This window comes from Octodon degus, unplaced genomic scaffold (genome assembly GCF_000260255.1).
Source record: "Octodon degus isolate 3935 unplaced genomic scaffold, OctDeg1.0 scaffold00022, whole genome shotgun sequence".
NCBI lineage: Eukaryota > Metazoa > Chordata > Mammalia > Rodentia > Octodontidae > Octodon > Octodon degus.
In genome coordinates, this window is record NW_004524598.1 from 7,644,126 (window position 1) to 7,659,281 (window position 15,156).

The 15,156-nt window shown below is 37.4% G+C and overlaps 1 protein-coding gene across 2 annotated transcripts in view; it reads left to right on the forward strand.

Moving 5' to 3' along the window:
- Map3k7 (mitogen-activated protein kinase kinase kinase 7) overlaps nt 1-15,156 on the forward strand; it is a 59,472-nt gene that overhangs the window by 33,189 nt on the left and 11,127 nt on the right. For both annotated transcript variants that reach the window (XM_004628198.2, XM_004628199.2), the window contains one exon: nt 4,730-4,794. In XM_004628198.2, the coding sequence (XP_004628255.1) occupies nt 4,730-4,794 (65 nt within the window). The remainder of the gene's footprint in view (nt 1-4,729; nt 4,795-15,156) is intronic.

Here is a 15,156-nt window from a genome sequence, read left to right on the forward strand (position 1 = left end):
AAACTTTAAAAAGTTACCACATATAAGAAAGTAATATTCCGACTAAAGAATTGACAATGTTTAAACTTAAATTATACTGAACTGTGATTATTTTTTGAAAAAAAAATCAGGAAAATTTAGAAGAATAGCAGTATAGTCTAGATGCTGTAGGTAAGCCTTAAGAACAAGTATGTATATAACAGCATAGCCAGTATTATCCAAGATGATAGGGGAAGGAGTGGAGGGGAAAGAATACTAGCTTACAATTGGCAGAGGTGCAGCATACAGCCCTGGAGGCCAACATCCCAGCGCTGCTGAATAGTCCCCACAGCAGGAATTAACCAGTCCAGCAAACTGAACAGTGCTGAATCTGAGAAGCCCTGCCTAGGTGCACTTTGTGAACTGCAGACTAGGGTGAAGTCATTGACCTTCATTAAGTCTTCTAGCAGGTCATCAGATGAAGTAGCCGTTCTGTGGATGAATTTAGATATTATGAGGCTCAGTGGTTTTCTGAGCATCATGCAACTGGAGCCCTAGCCCAGATCTTCTAACTCCAAATCTCATTAATTTTCTTCTGTTCTATAAATCACAGAAGGTCGTGTTCACATTAAGGAGTGCTCCTCACTCAGGGAGATCATGGCATTGGGTCCTTTATGGAATCAGAAAACCTTAATTCTACTGTTACCTGCCAGAGTAGCAGTGTTGTTTGAATGATAATATTCAGTAATACATTTTATTCCGTTTTCTTGTGTCATTCCTCTCCTCACCCCCAGATACCTATATATTAACATCATCAATTTGCAAGCCTTGTGCCTCAGCCTCCCAGAGTGCTGGAATGACTGCACTAATATTGTCAAAGTTTTGTCTCTAAATGATTTCCCACAAATTCTATTGTCTTAAGAGATAGTAAAAGGCCGGTGATACCTCAGCAGACTAAGCGCCTGCATAGGTGAGCACATGGACTGGGGTTTCAATCCCTGGCACTGCATGCTGCCCAGCCCCGCCTCTGGTGCAAGCCTATACTCCCAGCGCTGGGGAAGCTGAAAACAAGAGGATCACTACAGGTCCAAGCTGCATAGTAAGCCGCTGTACCAGATACACTAAAAAACAAGAGCGATAAAAGATTCGTACTGTTTTGTGGAAATCTTCAATGACCTTTTAAATGCGTTCATCTAATATAATTATATTTTATGAGGTCCTGCATTAAAAAGAAAAAAATAAAGGAGATTGCATGTTTTTCCCTAAACATCAATATGAAGAAACAGTGGCATAAAAAGAATTAAGATTTTCTGTCAAGATTTAGCAAGTTTCTACCTTGTATAAGTAGTATGATTAGCGGTTACAAATCTTTAATTAGCATTGTTGGGACCACTAGGAGCTATATATCTTTTTCTATGTACAGCCAATCTTGTATTTGTGGCTAATTAGAGAACTTAATTTAATGTTACACTAACCTCTCCTCCAGATTATAGAGTACTGAGATCATTTTTTGTAAAAAAAAAAAAAAAAACTTTAACCTTTATAAAAGAGCTGATTTATTAGAAGCCAAGGCTTAATCAATAAGTAGTCCTTACTTTCTTTTGACAGGAAATTTTTTTAAAACCATTCTGAGGTGTGTTGTAAGAGACCAAATATATTGAAATTAGTTTTAAAAAAAAGAAAAATAAGTTTATTATAGTCTAAATGAGAACAGTTAATAATTAGATTTTCAATTTAACATACAGTGCCCCATTATTTTTAATATTTAAAATTGTGAATGTCAAATTTTTCAGTGTATTGGTTAAGAGACATCTCCAGGAAAAGGAGGAGAAAATACTCCAGTGTTAGTATTTATTAAATAAAAAGAAGTAGGGGCCAGGGATATAGCTCAGTGGTGTAAGCACCTGCCTGGCAAGCGCAAGGTCCTGAGTTTGAGCCCTAGTACCACAAAAAAATTTAAAAAATTATAAAATAAATAAAAAGGACTTTTAGGAATATTGAAAGATTAGGATAGTTAAGGTAAAGGAGACTATGAACTTATTTAAACCAATAGAACCCACAGCTATAGATGGGGACCTAAGCCAGGTCTCTGGAGGAATTCAGTGATGACTTTCAAATATTCATTCAGGAAATCAATTTTACTTAAAAGAGCAGTTTCTTTGAAGAGCTAGATTCTATCTCTAAGACACCACTGCAGAAAGAACTGAATTGACTTATAAACTGCTGTTGACTTCCTTTCTAAGGGAAGGAGTTTGGCAGTGGCACGCAGCAGAGGCAACCAATGTGGTAGGTTCTTCTGCTCTTCCAAGAGTCATTTTCTAAAATGTCATTTCTTTTCCTATATCAGAAGTCATGAAAATTCCAGAATTAGTTGCAAGCTCAAATGATCGTATGCAGGTGACAGATTCCTTAATGTGCATCAGTATAATGCGTACCTCGATATAGCATGCATACCTCCTTTCTTCTCTTCACTTTGTACTACCATGTGTAATACAGTTAATACACAAAAAGAATATGGAATAATGTAAATTGTGCATTCCTCTAAACTAGTATCCAGTTGCAAAGTTTTCAGAATCCATATTTTCTGAGGATGCACCAAGTAATTTTCATTCACAATAAGATTGATTTTTTTTAACATTCATATTTCTAAATATGACTTTTAGTATTTTATTTTTTATTTTTCTTTGTCTTTTTGAAACACTATGCAGTTTAGGCTGGCTTTGAGCTCATTTTGTAGCCCAGGCTGGTCTCAGATTCACAACAAACCTCAGCCTCTGGAGTGCTGGGATTGTAGACAGGTGCCACCATGCCCAGTTTAAATACTACTTTTAAACTAAATATTGGAGCAACAAGTATTGGCTGATTGTAATCCTTTTTGCTTTGTCTGAACTATTGCCTGATGATTTCTGCCATTGTTACACTAATTAAAATGTGTTGCCTAATTCTGCTTGTTTTGACTCATGCTATAGCTTGAAGATTTCTCATTTTATGGCATTTAACTGTCCCCTTCTTCACCCTACTTTAAAAGTTTTTATGCCCATTTCCTCCTCCTCGCAACCTAGATTCGGGTTTGTTTCTGTTGTTACTGCAGTGGTGATGTAATGGTTTATAGACGCATGTGCTGGTCGGTTTCTCAGATTCACAAATGTTGCTGATCTGGAAAGAGAATTCCAAACAATTTTACAAGCCTGTCTCATGAACACTAATTTTAGAATAAGTGTGTTGAATGAAATGTGTCTAAAATTGCATATTAGTCATAGTGTTGGTGATCCTTTTTGTCCTTGGAAACAAGGATAGTTAAAAATATTCATAAAAGGATCTTAGTGTGTCTGATTCAAGAAGTGTACTTTGTGGTTTTCATCTGTAATGGAAAGTTGGGTCTTCTGGTAAATTGAAATTTAAAGTAAATTTGAATTCAAACCACAGAATTCTAACCATTCTGAAATTGAAAACAGTGGTAGTGACTTATACTATGAAGGGTGTCTATTAAGAGTTTTATATTCACTACACATATTAAACATGCATAAGGCTTCATTTAGCTTATGTTCAAAACAAAAATGAAGTCACATGGATTAAGTAGAGAAGTTAGTGACTGGTGTGAGGGATTTTATTCTCAGAATAAAAAAAAAAGAAAAAAACATTTAAAAAATTAATTGCCAGAATCTGGGAGATAGCTCAGCGCCTGCTTGGCAAGCACAAGGTCCTGAGTTCAATCCCTGGTACAAAAAAAAAAAAAAGATTCTAAAATGAATTGTGAATTGGGCCATCACTCATAAAGTACACATTCTGAGTACTGCCTGTGGGTTGCACATTTACATAATACAGCTCTCAGAATCAAAAGAATTTTGAGTGTTGTGTCAGCTGTTACTCTCACTGCATTTTGATGTTTCCTTTTAGACAGCTGTTCTTTCATCTCAGAAGATACCGTATAAAGAGCCCTATCCCCAGATAAAAGTCCCACATGATACTATTGCTTAATTCATTCCATTTTGCTGAAGTTTTTAGCATTCTTTTTTTTTATTTTTTTTTATTTTTTGGCAAAACCGGGGATTGAACTCAGGCCCTTGAGCTTGCCAGGCAGGCGCTTATTCTACTGAGCTATTTCCCCGGCCCTGTGTAGCATTCTTTTTTACTGCATTAGAAATTCAGTAAAGCACGGTATACATTACAGCCTCTTTCTGCAAGCTGTGTATTTGAAAACAGAAAAAAAAATGAGTTATTATTCACAAGTAACACTTTACTAGACTCTAACAATGACTAATGGGATTAAATCTGATTTAGTTTTAACAAATTGATGCCTAGGCATCCATCCTTAGAGGCCTTGAAGCAAGGTGCTGTTGCCAGTGAGTCGCTCTTGCGACCTGCTACTCGCTGTCTTGCTGTTAAATTCTGTAACGTAAGGTCCTGGAAATAGATGCCGCCATCAGCTGCAGGCCCCGAGTATCCATCTATTTATGCTCATGACAGAAGATGGTGGCAGAGTCCAGCAGCTCTTTGTGTGGTGGGAGTGGATGTTGTGTTCAGATGTACAGTACTGTGTTGCGGGACAGCAGCTTGTGAGTTAGACCGCTGCCGCTGTTCTCTCCTTTCTCTGTGGTTTGGGGGCTTGGATGGGTTTTTTTTCTTTCTTTAACACTAAGCTCACATTTTTTTCTTATTCATGTAGATCTGAGGAGCAACAAATTGCAGCTTCTTCCTGTAGCAGTTACCTCCTTACCATCCTTGTTACCTGTTTGAGTAGATTTCAGTGTCTTTTTTTACTTTTTAAAAGGCAATGGGCAACCAAGACGTAGATCCATCCAAGACTTGAGCGTCACTGGAACAGAACCTGGGCAGGTAAGAATTAATGTTCACGTCACCTGCTTTTGAGAAGACAGAAATCAAGATACACATGCTTTGCAAAACTAATTTTATGAGTTGACCTAAATTGTGGTAGAGCAATTCATTGACCCTGAACCCAAATACTTCAGAGGGAAAAAAGCAAAGTTGCTATTACTAATTTAACTTGAAGGGTAAGTTAGGAAGTTGCATGGGAAGTAAATTGTTTAGTAGTGCTCTGTGTGTGTTACATGATTTTCACATATGTTTTAATAGAGAATAATTCAACTTTGTAATTTAATGATGTCTTATAATTTAATGATGTTGTGACCATTGTCACGTAAAGCAAAGCAGGTCATTCCTCTGGGGTCACAGAGAGCAGGGGCATACCTAGGCAGGTAACATCTTTTGTTCTTGCATATTTGTACCTGATTTATATTTTTGTAAACTTTAGAAAGGCTTCTATCCCAGTTCTTATGGTTTATATTAATTATGTTTACAGGGGCTTGTCCAACCTTCTGCTGTCTCTATCAGTATTTCTGTATAGCTAGTTCAGATAGCATATAATTTAAGAAATTACTGACTAATACAGAACCTTAACCAACTAGGTGTATGAGAGTAGCTCCATCTTTTTTTGATAATCAGACTGTACTTGACATAATTTATATCATGTTCTTTAAAATTCAGGTCAGTTGTGAGATGTTTTGTTGTTTTCTTAGTTGTGGTGAAATAAATTTTGAGTACAGCATGCCTAGAAATAATAAAATTATCACATCATGATTTATAGTCATGTAAAATTTTAGCACTGTATTTTAGCACATGTAAAATTTTAGCACATGTAAAATTTTAGCAGTGTAATTTAATGTGTGATAACATCCTAGAAAGCGTTTTGATTTCATTTTTATAAAATGAAATAAATGGGATTCTTTGTAGTTGTTAATAAAACTTTGATAGCCCTTTATAGTCATTGACTTTAAAGTCAGTGAGGTATTTTAAGTGACAAATATCTGCTCTTTATTTATATTTGGAAGTACTTTCATTACCAAATTCATAATACCTCCATAAATGTATGTAATGTTCCTTAAATAGAAATGTACATTCTTTATTACATATTTTATTACATGTTTTTTATTACACAATAAATCTTTATTTCACTTACTCAGTAAAAGTATTTCTTTAGAGACTCAGAACTTTAAATGCAGTATCTGCCCTTTCTCCCCTCAGATACTTAAGGGCATCACTTAGCCCATTAGTAACAGATAGTTTGACATCTGGTGCTATTTGCTTTCATTCCTTAGAGTCTTGATGAGCTCAGCCTTTTAATCTGTTTACTGTTGTCATTTGTACTCCAGTCGGAGAACCTCTAGCCAAGTATTCTCCCTTTGATTAGGAATGGGAGGCTGGCCCTTAGATACATCGGGAGTGACTGCTAATGTGAGTGCTTTTCCTGGATTTGCAGATTGCAGGTCTTTTGGTTCAGATACCTCCCACAAGACATGTATATGTGGAGGGTGATTGGATCGAGGGGCAGTGTACTCACCAAAGCACTCACTCATTGAAGAGTTCAGTAGCTGAATACATAGTTAGGAGGCGGGCCTGGTTGGAGGTGGGTCATTGGATATGTGACCCGGAAGGATGTGTTTTTGTGTATTCTTGACCCCAACTCTGTCTGTCTGTCTGTCTGTCTGTCCACACCCCTTTCCCCCACAACTACCTTCTTCTCTCTGTCTTTCCCTCCCTCCCTCCTTCCAGGCCTCTTTCCTTCACCATCTGCTTTCACTGTGCTCTTTGTGTCGTCCATCCGGCCATGTGCTGAACCTACTGAAACAGAATAAATCTCTGTAATTGACAAGTGCTGAGTATTGTGTCTCAGTGAACAGAAAGCTAATGTGGACAGTGTTGCTATAGTTCAGTACTGGTCTCTCTACCAAGCCTTACATATTTCTTTATAACTTGGAATTGTGATTATTAACTTATTAATTGACAGTACCTTCAGGTAGTAAAACATGGGCTATGGTAGTGGCATGCACTGTTATGAAATATTCCAAAAGATTGGTGTAAAGGAGTTGTTTTTGTTTTTGTTTTTGTTTTTAGGAGTGTTTGATACAGCAGTAAAACTTGTTTTAAAATAGTTGATATATAACCACTGTAGAGCAGTTTTTAAAATCAGTCCAGTCTTTCAGATTTACTTCACTATTATAACCTTAAGATGTCTAATGTCTAATTTGGGATACAAATGATAAACAGTAATCCTAATGTACTATGAAAATATTTTTCCCCTGAAAGACATATGATAAATGACCATTGAATTAAATACTCATGAAAATGAATTCATTGTTTAGAAGAAGAAAAATATTCACAACATGGATTTGTTTGTTTGTTTTGCTTATTTTTGGTTATACTGTGGGTGGAACCTACACCCCAACCCTTTTTTTATTTTGAGACAGACAGCTCTTTAAATTGCCCAATCTTGACCTTGCGATTCTCTCGCCTCAGCCTCCTGGAGAGCTGGGATCGCAGGCAGTGCCGGCACACATTGCTCAGCGTGGATTTCTAAACCCTGAAGGTGTGGTCCAGTGCTGGTGAACCTGTGGCACATATGCTTCGGGGTTTTGTTTTGTTTTGTTTTGTTTAAGACAAACAGTGTTAATGGATGCATTTTTTCTAACAAAAAAAAAAAAAAAAGCCTCAGTCTTTAGGTTTAATAGCAGTTGGCACTTTTCAGAAAGTGAATTTTCAGTTGTAGTTTGGGCACTCGTCTGGTTCACCACCACTTGTATAGGTCTTTCAGAAACATAGCAAACTAGTGATTGTGTTGGTGCTAAAGAGTTTTTGTTTTGGCTTTCATTTTTTTCTAGCCAAAGAAATTGATAAGAACATGAAGCAAAGATTGTGGCCCACCCAATAAAACCACCAGAGGAAATGAGAGAACTTAGTGATAAAGCCTAACTTTACTTGGTGTAGAAAAAATAGAACTGACCGAACTTGGTAGCTTAGCTCTTGACTCGAGCCATTATCTCAATAAAATCACTTAAACCAGTGAGGGCAAGCCTTTCGGAGCTTCCAGCAACAACAAACAACCTGCTGCAACACACATGTCCTGAATTCACCACCGCTGACTTAGTCTTTTCATCTATAAGAAAATATAGATGTTTTTCTTTTCTCTTTCTTGCTAGAGGAATAGTGAACAAAGGCAAATATCTTTATTAAATATACCAAAAAAAGAAGAAAAAGTAAGATGGATATAGATTGCATTTCCTTTACCTGGGATTCTTGCCACCTGAAGGGTTCAGAGTTTGTAATATTTGCCCAGGCTTTACAGACTAAGGGCCTCTGATCTCTAAGGTCAGTGCCAGTGATGCTGAGAGTTGAATTTTTGGAGCATTTCTGATTCTAGGTTTTTCAGGTACAGGATATTCAACTTGTGTAACACAATGTTAATAGATACCTCAGTGTTAAGGTTCTGAAACATGTCATTCTGATTTTCTGTTTTTAAATTATAAGTTACTATATAACATACAGTGTATGAACAATAAATGCAGTAAATGTAAATATATATGTAAAAATGATATATTCATAACATACACTTGCTCTGAAGCATGGTTTGCTATTAATTCAGGAAGCTTTTTGAGCTTTCATGGTTGATCTAGTCCCCTAGAGGTTTCAAGAAAGCAAAAGTAACCCCACACATCCATAAATTGATCTGACACAGAGGCCTCAGTGTGTTTTGAAGTTGCCCTAGTTCTCAAAGTTGAGCTATATCTCCCCACACACAAGCATCAGACAAGGTGAGGCTGAAACCATGATAAAAAAACAAGTAACTGTATAATGCAGTCCAGTCAGCACAGACAAGAAGCCAGCACGAGCGGCTGCTGCTACTACTTTTGCCAACTTCTGCCTTATCTTCAGTCTGGTCTGTCTTCTCTCCCTCCCTGTAGAATTGCCTCTGTTACTGACATCAGCCAGTCCAGACTGAACCCCTCCTTCAGGGCCACCCAGAAATGAGTCAGCAAAAGCCTAAATCCTGTAATGGTTCCTCTCAATAACCTTCTCATTGAGACTCACTGTGATGTGCCGTGGTGAGCACTCTTCTTCATAGCAACAAGCATTGAGCCCACGGCGCTGCCAGTGTATTCCAGGCGGTGCTGTGCTGGAGGCCATAACAGAACCCGTACTGCCCACACCCAGGAACTTTACTGGTGACTTAGGCTTTCTCAGGCAGTGCTCTCCAGAACTGCCGTGATCACAGCTGCCATTTGTTGCACACTAACTTTGTACCAAGTATTGCTGTACATTATCTAAATCTTAATCCTACTAAATATGTTCTTATTTCCTTGTTGGTTGGTAAACTAAGGATTAGAAAACCTTAACCGAAGCCTGTATCTTCCCCCATGCTGTTATAGCTTTGTTGTGACCAGGCCTTTTTTTTTTTTTTTTTTTATGTATTTGGATGTTACAAGGTCTTACTACGCAGCTCAGACTGGTAGTGATCCTCCTGTTTTTCAGCCTGCCCAACGCTGGGATTGGAGGTATGCGCCACCGCACCTGGAATCTGTGGCCCACTCAGCCCGCCCTAGGGGCATGGCTGGCACAGCATGTGGTGCCAGGATCGAACCTTAGTCCCTGCACTTGCCTAAGCAGGCGCTTTACTCCACTGATCTATCTTTCTAGCCAGTGACCAGGCTTTTAATCTGAACCAGGTTCCATGACCCAGAAGCCCTGCTTTCTTCCTTCCATCTTGCATAAAACGGTTTATATGATGCACATTAACATTCTCCTAGTAAATGTTAAGTCACTTGGTTTCTGAGAGTCTGTATCATTATTTAAACAGTTTTCAGTGGACAAGTTTAGTTATATTGTATCTTTGAGGAACACTAATCCATAATAAAATAGTGATCTGTACAGGATAAAAGAATTCTATAGATGACTGTGCTAGTTTGTTTTTCACACATCTAGTTGTGCCCCTGTTACACTACTGGTACGTGTTGTCAGGTATGCCTGCCTCCTTTTGGAGCTGTATTCAGTATAGATGTGTATTCATGACTTCTCTCAGGACTCCAGTGGTAACCATAACTCCATGATGATGCAGTTGCGACTGCAATTCTGGATGGACTGGACACTCTCCTTTTATAAATCAGACGTGTGGCTTTGGGGAAACTCCTTAATGTGCCGGAGCCTCAGCAACCGTATCAGCAAATAGGAACCATACCACCAACTCTTAGGTGATTTACACGTGTGAAAGTACCAGGTAGATGCCGGTCTGTGCTACGTGCCTGTCTCCTCATTGTGCCTCCCAGAGCTCTTGCTATCCCTTTCTTATGCTCATGATACTGTTTTTATTATCTGAACATAAATAAAAATAGTGCTTGAAAGATAAGATACACTGGTAGCCTGTTCTCTCTGTATCATGAGGAAAACTTGTGTCAGGGTTCATGAAAAATGTTTGCCTTAAATGCCTTCAATCACATATCAGAAGGTATATTAGTCCCCCTTTGTGTGGTTACTTTTCTCTCATTGCTGAGACAAAATACCCGATGCCCAAATTAAAGAGAAAAGTTTATTTAGCTCACAGTTTGTGTAAGTTCCTGTCCATGATCCACTGGCTCCAAGGCAGAGTGGCACCCGGCCAAGGGCAACAGTTTGGCAGTAGATGACAATGAAAGCAAGAGGGCAAAGAGGGAGGAGCAACAGGGAGCACACCTCTGTCCCTCCCTTATGCTGTATGCAGGCTACCTGCCCAGGGTGGGGGTTAGCACTCACTCCCATAACCCCAGCACTGCATCGTGACAGTTGCAAGCCCTAGAAGCCACCCCTGTGAATAATGACATTATTTATACCACTTTTGTCCACTTTCAATCTGCATTTCCTTAGGATGAATAAATTTTCTGTTAAAACTCAAACTTAATAGCTGTAAATCTTGATTCATAATAAACTTTTTCTAAAGAATTTAAAGACCGTATAAGAATAATAACATTCAAAGATTTCATTGTAAAGAACCTTAATGGAGCCAGAATTAGACTGAGCCTGCATTTTAGATTAGAAAGAATGTTTTAGTAATGTATCATGGGTAGATTTAAGTTCTCTATCAGTACTGTCATGGAAAAATAAGTGAATCCACATTATTACTGCATCCATTTTTTAAAATTTTATTATGAAAATGTTACTTTAGCAAGAATATAATATAAATCACGATTTAATCTCTGTGATTTGTGCTTGTATAATCTTAGCAATAAGATATCTGGGGGTTTTAAATAGCTTTTAAATGTCAGTAGCACTGGGGGTAAGTTCTTGAGTTAATGAAAATATTTTCTCAGTCTTTCAGGTGGGGCATAAAAAGCCATGCTTTATTTTTGTCTGTAAAATAACCCCTAATTCCTTTTTATAAATATAAAGTCTGGTCAAAGGCCAGTTCTGGTCCATGTCTACTGATGGAATTTGCCCTGCAGTTTAAATTTGGCTTAGTATTTTGCTGCCTTAAATTACTGTGTGGCATTTCTGTATGCTCATAACCACTTTCATATCCAATCCTTGTGGTAAGTAAAGTATATCTGTATTTCTTTAACTTTATAGTTTATGTGGAGGTCAAATAGGATAATTGTAAATGAGAATTTTTAAGGGTTTGAGAGCATTTATGGCCATCAGGATTTTGCTAGTAATTTCTTTCTTAAACTAGCTATGGTATGACTTTTATCTTAGTGTTTGTAAGTAGTAACATAAATTTAGCCACAAATTACAATAGTTTTATTTTTTAAAACTCAGATATTACTTGTTCTTCTGATTTTATATCATATATTCAGAGATTTAAATTATAGATTGTTTTTAATATTCTTATATACAAACAATGTTAGCATGGTAGCCATTAAGATATATATTCTTTGAAATAGAGAAAACATTTTGGTTAATTAATCCATTTAAGTTTAACTCCGTAACAACTTTTCTTCTAGCTTTAAAGAAAAACAAGTTTTGAAACTTCAAAAATATTGGCTTTATTTCTTGGTTTCATAGCTATAGGAAATCTACAGATAGAGCAAGAAAGTCATGCCCATGAAGTGCCAAGAGCTTCTTAAAAAGTAGACTGTAAAATAAAACATGCAGCAGTGTTTGGATACTGCAGGTGTTCAGTGACCTAAAGCCTTTCTTGTATTTTGAAGACCCAATTTGTACTTGTGCTGTATCTTACTTAATTGTAATTTCTCACAACTGATAGATTCTTCCATGTCAGATATGTCTGTTTATCCTTTTAAAAATGTTAATGTAATAACATAAAATTACATTGACTATGAAACCCTCACCTGGCATCATTTTAAAAAAAAACTTTATCTTGACTTACAGTAGAGCTATGGGATGTAGCTAAGGCCCTATTTTCAGTCCACAGTGCTGAAAACAAAAGAAGGAAAAATTTTTTGAAAGGGAGGGAATTATTTATAATGGAATCTATAAGAAAAACAAATATACTTTCAGTTTTCTTCCTTTTTTTGTACCGGGAATCAAACTCAGGATTCCCTTGTGCCTGCCAGGCAGGTGTTGTGCCGCTGAGCTCTATCCCCAGCCCCCCACTTTCTTAATCAATACTTGCTTTCAGTCAGTAGTTAAAAGGGCTCAGTAATAATTTTGTAATATCTATGCGTTTTTAACCAAGTATGTCAAAAGAATTGTATATGTCATCACTTGTTCTCTTTGATGCATGTTTATTCCTTTTATACATCGAAGTTTAATAAACATAAGCACCGATTTTATATGCAGATGCCAACAGCTCACGTTGCAACTTTGTAAATCCTATATCAAACAGTGCATGTGTTCTTTGTCCTTAAAAAATTATAATACCACCGGCGAGATGGCTCAATAGAATAAGCGCTTCCCCAGCAAGCATAAAGGTCTGAGTTCAGTCCCCGGTTCCGCCAAAAAAATTATAATACCTTTGATAAACCAAAACCTCAGAGATTTCACACCCAACTTTAAGTTTAGGTAGAAACGGACTACAAATATAACCAGAATTCAAGGGGAAAAGAATCCCTATAGTAGGGTTTAGTCATTTTTGTGCTTTATAGAAGAACTATGAGTTTAAACTAAGAAGGTGGCCTAGGGATATAGCTCAGCAGCACAGTGCCTGCCTAGCAAGCTCAGGGTCTTGAGTTCGATTCCCAGTTCGGGGGGGGGGGTATTAAGGGAATGATTAGGTGCTGCAAGTCTACTCAGTTCCATTTTATTCTTACAACCAGTTTATTTATTATCCACCATCTAAGGAGAATTCTTAGTGTTAAGAAAAACTTAATATATGTTACTTCTTTTTAGTTTTACAACGTGCTGTTCTCTTTTTACTGTGGAGTCTTATGAGATTACGTAACTTACCTCAAGCTGCACTGCTTATACCTAGTAAAGCAGAAACTCGAATTGTACCTACACTGTCTTCAAGGCCCAGCCTCTTATTACTATTTTCTTGTCCATACTTTGTAAATGAAGACCCTAAGGATCAAAGAGGAAGAGTTACTTATACAAGTTCACACAGCAAAAAATGGTAAACTGAGACTTACACCCAAGTATCCAAAGTACTAAACTGGGGAAAGGCATAAGTGCCTGCCTGCCTACCTGGCATATGCTAGGTCCTGAGTTCAACCCCTGGTACCAAAGAAAACACAATACTAGACTGAACATGTGACAATGCTGAGAGTTGGCTCTTCATGACCTACAAAACCAAATTTCATACGGTTCCTTTGTGCATGCTGTGTGTGTTATACCATATTATGTTATTATTGATTGAATTAAGAGTTAGGATTAAAAGTTAGAAAGGAAAAAAATGGCATAAGGAATGGTCAGAGAAGAGAAAACCTGAATGGTTTTGTATAGTTTGTTGACAGAGGGTCAGGAATTCTTGAGAACTTCAGAATTGACCTAGTAGCAGGTGAACACTTGGCATGCAGTACGGTGCTGAGCACTTGGTCCTCAAACATGGGGTCCGAGCTTGCGCCTAGTGAACAAGAGCAGTGAAAGTCAGCCGTGGCGTGTAGATGGTAATCTGAGCTGGGCACCACAGGACTGGGAGGAATTGGCAGGAGGAGCAGGACGTTGATCATGATATACAGGCCGTCTTTGTAAGAGTGACGTGACTGATGCCAAGGCTTTAAAAAGACCCATCTGATTAGTTTTTCTCTTTTAAAAAAAAAAGTAGAAAAACTTTTGGGGTAGAAATGCATTTTGGAGTTTCTGAAGCAGTTTCATTGTATCTCTAAGATGAAGGTAATATTTCAAGAGGTTTTCCTTCAAAATTATTCTTAGATTTTATCTCAGAAATCATAGTGGTCCCTTTCACCATTTCGGATCTCAGTCTACTGTGGGTTTTCCATATTTAAATGCATAGAATTTTAGCACTGTGCGAAATGCTAGAAGTCACATGAGCCTAGGCCAGCCCCAGCCCCTCTCCAGATGAAGAAAACAAGTTATTGAAATGACCTAAAGAAATTGGCACTCACATCTGGACACAGTATTTTCCACTACTATATTGACTGTCTTTTCACTTAATGCAGTCCTGAATTTGAGTGTTTTTATGTTTACATAATGAAACTAGATGTAAGATTCTTTATGGATTTAAATGTTTTACTCTCTGTAAGACTTATTTTTGAGTCTCCTTTTTTTCTATTCATTATGCTAAAAGAAAAAGATGCTTTTAAAGCACCTTTGGTAATTTATGAAATACGAATACATAGGAATATAAATAATTTGTAAGTTTGAAATTTGACAATACAGTAGAACTCAAGAACTCACCACCCAGCTTAAGAATTGCAACTCTACACAGCACAGCAGCACATGACTGTGATCCCAGCACTCTGGGTGGCTGAGGCAGGAAGACCAAGCAAGCGTTCAAGCCCAGCCTGGGTAATATAACCACTTGAGACCTTGCATCAAAATAAAGACTGTAAAATGGGCTGGAAGATAGCTCACAGCAAAGGCCCTGTGTGTAGTCCCCAGTCCCACCAAAAGATTCCAGCAGGAGGCCTTGTGTGAATCTTACCTATAGCTCCCCATGGTCCTCCTGCAAGCCCACAGTGTCTTGAGAGTGGCTGTGCCATTCTCAAAACTTCATGAAGACATTTATCTGCTTAAGAAATTCTTCTCTTAAATGAAACTTAAGTTTGTGATGGATGTGGTTTTGACAAGTGGCTTTTATGTATCTCTCGAGATTTTTTTTCTTTAACCAATATGAATTATATTAATAAAATTGCTAAGTTCATATTTGTTGGATAAACTCAAATTTTAAACTGATTTTCATTGCTTTTATATTGACCAATTCCATGTGGTCATAAATCTTTGAGGGCTTTTGCCTTTTTTCATGAAGGAGGCTAGTTTTTCTTTTTCTTTCTTTTTTTTTTTTTTTTTTTTTTTTTT